This window comes from Sinocyclocheilus grahami, unplaced genomic scaffold, assembly GCF_001515645.1.
Source record: "Sinocyclocheilus grahami isolate Dianchi unplaced genomic scaffold, SAMN03320097.WGS_v1.1 scaffold76.1, whole genome shotgun sequence".
Classification (NCBI taxonomy): domain Eukaryota; kingdom Metazoa; phylum Chordata; class Actinopteri; order Cypriniformes; family Cyprinidae; genus Sinocyclocheilus; species Sinocyclocheilus grahami.
This window is the reverse complement of record NW_015505255.1, coordinates 2,313,427-2,319,921: the sequence shown is the minus strand read 5'-3', so window position 1 is coordinate 2,319,921 and position 6,495 is coordinate 2,313,427. Positions and strand designations below refer to the sequence as shown.

The 6,495-nt window shown below is 36.5% G+C and overlaps 1 protein-coding gene across 2 annotated transcripts in view; it reads left to right on the top strand.

The window, feature by feature from the left end:
- Positions 1 to 548: 548 nt before the first annotated feature.
- adam10a (ADAM metallopeptidase domain 10a) overlaps positions 549 to 6,495 on the top strand; it is a 43,396-nt gene continuing 37,449 nt past the window's right edge. Inside the window, exon 1 of one of the 2 annotated variants that reach the window (XM_016273190.1) lies at positions 549 to 946. In XM_016273190.1, coding sequence (XP_016128676.1) covers positions 625 to 946 — 322 coding nt within the window. In that variant the 5' untranslated portion in view covers positions 549 to 624. The remainder of the gene's footprint in view (positions 947 to 6,495) is intronic. The other variant, XM_016273189.1, reaches the window with a different exon arrangement.

Genomic DNA, 6,495 nt, shown 5'->3' with positions numbered 1-6,495 from the left:
AGCATATAAATTTGTATCTGCAGATTGCTTCCTGGTTTGATGATGGAATCTTAAGGCACACCAAGGATGATAACTGTAAAGATAACTATAAAGCTATAATAATAGTTTGAATATTTTCAAGAGTAGCGAAATCCCCACATCATAACTATAACGAGGAATGATAATGTTGAACCAGAACGATTTTTTCCTTCCTGTTTTAAAGAGCTTGAGCATTTAAAGTAGCAGAGGACAAAACTGCAGTGCATGCTTAGAATAAATAAAACTTCATTGTGCTCTGGTGTGGATGCTAATACAGTTATCTTTATCTTTATGGTTATCATTCTTGGTGTGAACATTCTTTTACTCAATGTTTTTTTTTCTTCTTCTCATGAATCCATAATGTCTTCAACTAGACATCCAGCACACGCTCAATTATAAATTTCAACATGTCGGAGCATCTTCATGTAGAAGTGTGTCAAGTTAATAACCCAGATGAATCATTATGAATCACTTACCAGCTCCTAGTATTCTAGAAAATCCTAATGACCAAATGTGCCAATGGGAAATGGAAAAATCTGAAGGGAAGATATGATTTGATTATAAATGCTGGTAAATGAGGGAAAAAAATAGTCTTGGCAGTGAGAAATGCTGTTTATCAGATTTCCCTTATTCCTCCGTTATCTCAGTATTCGTAATGCTCTGCATCATGACTCTTATTCTGACTTGGTTCAGATTAGTAGTATTTTGGTGTGTGTTGTATCCACCTCTGTTGGGACACATTGCATGTACACTCACGGGCAACTTCACAGTCCATTAATCTTGTTCTCTTTCTCTCTCTTTTTTATCAGGCATTTTAACCTTCGGATGAAGAGGGACACCTCTCTCTTCGCTCCCGATCTGAAGGTGGAAGTTTCTGGAGTAGAGATTCCCTATGACACTTCTCACATTTACAATGGAGAAATTTACGGTGAGCATGGCACATTTTCAGCACTCATGCATGCACACACTTGTACATAAATGCATGCATCCACCTCAACACACTTCCTGAGATGCCACAGAAACGTTGCCTCCATCTATTGTATTTGTACACTGTTTTAGAAGATGCAAAGTGATTGTTTTGTACACATCATGTAAGGTAGAGAGTTATTAAGAAAAAGAGAATATAGTGAGGGAAAACTGCTTTTCTGGTGGGGTTTTCCTTGAATTTGATCCACAGAAAATGCCTCAAATTTTGGGGGCAAAAGTACCCCATAATGAATTATTCAATTATTTTGGTAACATCTGATATGTCATTGTTCTTTTAGGCTTATCTAGTTATACAGGTGCCTCCTCAGCTACCCTAGTGACCTGTTGCTGTCAGAGAGAAAAAAAATATATAAATATAAATTCTATAACTATAAATTGACTAAAATCAGTGGCTATGAAGAATACACTCAAAATTCCTAGATAATCAAACATCCGCTAACATATAGAACATATACAACCATATAGAAGTCCTTTGTAATATTACAAATTATTTTATTGTGACTCAAATTAATGCATACTGGATACAAGTATTAATTTCTTAACAGTGTAGGAAACAGATTTATTAAATGATTTAAAATATGTCCTTGTTGTATTTTTGTATTATTATGTTATTGCTATATTATGTTTGAACATTTATTTGATTAAATTGGTGTTAATGACATTCAGTGCCTTCTGATAGAAATGCTCAAAAAGTAAAAAAAAAAAAAAAAAAGACATTACTGACTGTTTCCATCCGAAGTTGCAAATTTAACTTGTGTGCAAAATTGGAATATTGCATAAAACATTTGCGAATAAGCACCATTTCCATCCAGTGAGTCAAAGAAAACAAAATCGTTACTTCCTGTTAAACTGGCACTAAATATCACTAAGAAATGTAGGAGAACCCACTGAATACAATAATTTTCATATATAATAAATTACTTACCGCAGACGAAACACTATAAATGCATTCATTGTTTTCGGAGGAGGATGCCTGCTGTTTGGGAACGCAGTCATTTAAGATTATAATTATGGTACCGAAATTGATACTGAGAACCGTGGATTTTCACTGGTATTGGTACTGAATACTGAAATTTTGGTACAGTGGCAACACTACTGTGCAACAAGATCAGTTCGCTGGTTAGTCAAGTTATCCCATCCCATCGCGCAAAGTCACATGACTTTTTTTGATGTGCGTGGAGGAATTTATTTGGCGTATGCATGTTCCATCTCCCATTATTCGCATTAACCCTTTTTTGCACAAGTCAAAGACCACCTCAAGCGAACCACCCTTTTTCCCACAAAGAGCTTCCATCACTCATTTCTGATACAGTACTTCAAAATGTGCATAAAAACGGGGTGATGGAAACAGTTTGTTAAGGTTATAGAGGCTGTAGAGTCAGGCTCATCCTGTCTTCTGTTGGGTTTGTAAAAGAAGGCAAATGTCAATAAAGTAAAGGTGTGTCCTGTCATAGAGCTGAACCACACACACCCTGCTATGATGACATTTTCCACATGGATCTGACCACTGTGCACCTCATTTATTTCTCTCATAACCCGCTGACCAAATTTCCACTTTAAATCATCTCACATTGCTAAACGTATAGAATTTTGTCAAAAGACACGGCATGCAATTATTTTATGTAAGGGTGCTTTCACACTTGGTTCGATTGCTTGGTCCGAACCAGAGTCCGATTGCTCCTCCCTCCCCCTGCCCCCGCTGGACTGTGTTCACATTATATTATTTGGGTCCGAATCGCGGTTCGTTTACATCATCAAGCCAGCAGCTGTTTACCCCATTGCTTAGTAACGAAGGCACCGGAGAAGATGGCAAAATGCGTAGCGTTGCTCTCTTCAATTTTATATTTATGCTTTTGAACTGTTGGTTTTGTTTCCAAAGCTTCAGTACTTAACGGCAGTTACGTCTGCCTTACTGCAAATGCCCTAAAGAACTCTGAAGGTGAACAGAAATGAGATATACAGCTCTCTGCTTGCAGCGCGTCAGTCACGCTCGACAGGAAAGTGAGTGAAACACACACAAATTTTTGTCAAATAATACATCATTAATAGCGGTTCACTTCCGCGATTTGGTACGATTGCGTTCACACCAGCAGCGAACCATACCAGAGTTCACCTGAACTGTACCCCAGACCACGCCTTTTAAGCGGACTCAGGTACGGTTCGCGGGTGCGCACCCGAGTTCAGAAGACCTTGTTCACATGATCCAAACGTACCGAACTCTGACGTCAATCGAACCCGGGTGCGCACCAAAAGTGCTAGTGTGAAAGCACCCTAAGACACTTCGGTCTTAAATGACACAAAAATATTCTCTTTAATTGGACACATTTTAAATAATTGCCTGGTTTTAATTTCAGATTGTATAGCTTTCTACTGTCTCTTGTCACTGATCATTTTAATCCAGTCACTGCATGGATTTTTTTTTTAAGTTTTGGGTATTTCAGTGTTTTCAGATTTCATCTTCTGCATAAGTGAATGAAATGTCTTGTTCAGTTACTCTTCATTTTCGCTTGATAATTTCTGAAGTTTCTGAGCTGACATCATGACCTCACTTTAGTGAAGGCCTTCAGAACAACTGTATCATTACCTTATTCTCATTATGTACCTTGTAGTGCGATGAGGCACTGAACCTGATTGATGATGGGTACAGCTTGCGATAAACACACATTAGTGAGATTTGAGCAATTACCCATGTACTTTAAATTAGGGCTGCATGATATATCGAAATATCGCAAATGTAAATATCGCAATATGCATATCGCAACGGCGTGCGATATCATTATCATTTTAATAATAGGCTACTTAAATCAAAAGGTCAAAGTTTTAGTTCGACGCATATAGCAGAGAATTGCTATAGTTATTTTTTTCTTTTACTGACTGTTCACTTGCCTTTAATCATGTTTGAACTTTCTCAGACTATAGTTTTTGCTGTGGTATATGAAGTAGTACTTAAAATGTGTGGAAAGCAAAGTTACAATGATATAAAATTAGTGTCATTAATTTTTTGTTTGTATGTTCACATTGATGTTAAATTACATTTTCTGATTTGTGACATTACTTTTTAAGTAATGCTTACACTGCTGGTCACTTTCAGAAGTTATAGTGATTCTTTATTTTCCAAGAAAAAATGTGAAACAAGTTGGTTATGTAATTTTCATTTTTAAATATTTTAAAATATAATTTAAATAGATTTTACACACTTTAAGCAATATTGTATCGCATATCGAATATCGCATTTTTTTAACAAGGTTTCGCATATCGCATTTTTCTTCAATATCGCACAGCCCTACTTTAAATGATGGACAGATTGCCTACTGGAGGATGAAATCTACTTTTCTTTTTCTCTTGGTCTGATCAGGCATCCTTACTGACTCTGAGCATCTCCCCTGACCCTAGTACTGACACATCCTTTCAGTCTCTGAATTGCTCTGAATGGATTCATGTAATTTCCTGCTCACCACAGGATGTTTCATAATAACTGGTATTGTCAGAAGATGACGTTTATGTGATCTGTTGATATGGGTGAGTGGATTACTTCAGGCCTGAAAAAGTGAACATGGTTGAGGATTGTTCTGGACTGTTTCTTTATTGGAAGTGATGAATTAACCCTTAAATGCATACCTCGGGTCTTTAGCGACCCGGGACATCATTCTCTACCCTCTCCCTCCTTAATTTTTTTTAAGTTAGACATCAACTTTCTTAGTATTCCTCAATCGATTCATTATAAACAATATAACAAGAAAAAAAAATTATATATAAAAGAATGCCAGTTTTCTGATACATTTTTTGTAAAAAGTGTATAGGGTCGCTAGAGACCCGAGGTATGTAAATGTGTAAGTATTTTTTCCTGCACAACTATATTTACATATCTGATGACTCAATTTGTGCAATGCATCTTTTTTTCCTCAAGGTGACACTGTTTGATACACAATGATGACGTGACGTTTCACTCATAATTACTGCAGGCATAAAACAAACGAATATCATCAGCAAAAATTGAAGTGGTTTGAATGGCTTTACTGCAGAGCAATTACTATATGCAATGAAATATAAATATCACTGTCATTCGATGCTGGATGTGGTGGATAAGCTGCCAGTAATCAAAATATTGAATATGAAGTCATTGAAAACTATAGTTTTGAGAATATGGCTGAGATGGCGAATATGAGGCAGATGCTGAATGTACTGTGGAAGTGCGCTCTGACGATGACAGCGATGGTAAAATCATCTGCTCAAATTGAACCCTTTTAAGTTTCAAAAGGTAACGAAATATACTTTATTTTATTCTTCTGTAATTGTTCTTAAAATATCAAGAGTTTTTTGCTATTGCAGCAGTTAGAGATCCATCCGTACTGGATATATAGGTCTGGGTCGCTAAAGACCCGAATATGTAATAATGATTGGTGAAACATTCATGCATCTAAGGGTTAACACTAATAAATAATGCTATCGCTCACCTGTAATACACAGTTTATTTTTTTTAACACCACAGATGGAGAACGACATTTCACAAGTTGTCGGGTCAACTTTTTATTGGCAGTTTAAGAATGAAAATGTAAACTTTTTCATTGACATTTTGTTTCTTGAGGATTTTTTGTCAGCAGTATTGAAGATGAGACTCCTGTACTATGAATATAATGAAACTCTTTACTGTTGATGAAAACAAAAAGATTAACAGCAATGCACTAGAAATTAAGAAGATAAATATAGTAAGTATTGATTTATAAAATCCAGTCATATATGTTGTAGATTGTTTATACATTTCAAACTTTAAAGTGCTTAAAGTGCAAACTGTTACAGTTTGACACATTTTCTTCATTTTTTTACTAGAGCCCGACCGATATGGGTTTTTCGGGGCCGATACCAATATTACGGAGTTAAAAAAAGCTTTTTATAGATAACCTTTTTTTGTGTATAATAAACACAACATGCAGTTTTTAAATGAAGGTTTTTATTATTAAGGGAAAACAAAATCCAAAACATGGCCCTGTGTGAAGAAGTGTTTGCCCCCCCTGTTAAAACTGTGGTTTATCACACCCGAGTTCAATTTATCTAGCCACACCTAGGCCTGATTACTGCCACACCTGTTCGCAATCAAGAAATCTCTTAAATAGGACCTGCCTGACAAAGTGAAGTAGACCAAAAGATCCTCAAAAGCTAGACATCATGCCGATATCCAAAGAAATTCAGAAACAAATGAGAAAAAGTAATTGAGATCTATCAGTCTGGAAAAGGTTATAAAGCCGTTTCTAAAGCTTTGGGACTCCAGCGAACCACAGTGAGAGCCATTATTCACAAATGGCAAAAACATGGAACAGTGGAGAACCTTCCCAGGAGTGGCCGGCCGACCAAAATTACCCCAAGAGCACAGCGACGACTCATCCAAGAGGTCACAAAAAACCCCACAACAACATCCAAAGAACTGCAGGCCTCACTTGCCTCAGTTAAGGTCAGTGTTCATAACTCCACCATAAGAAAGAGACTGGGAAAAAA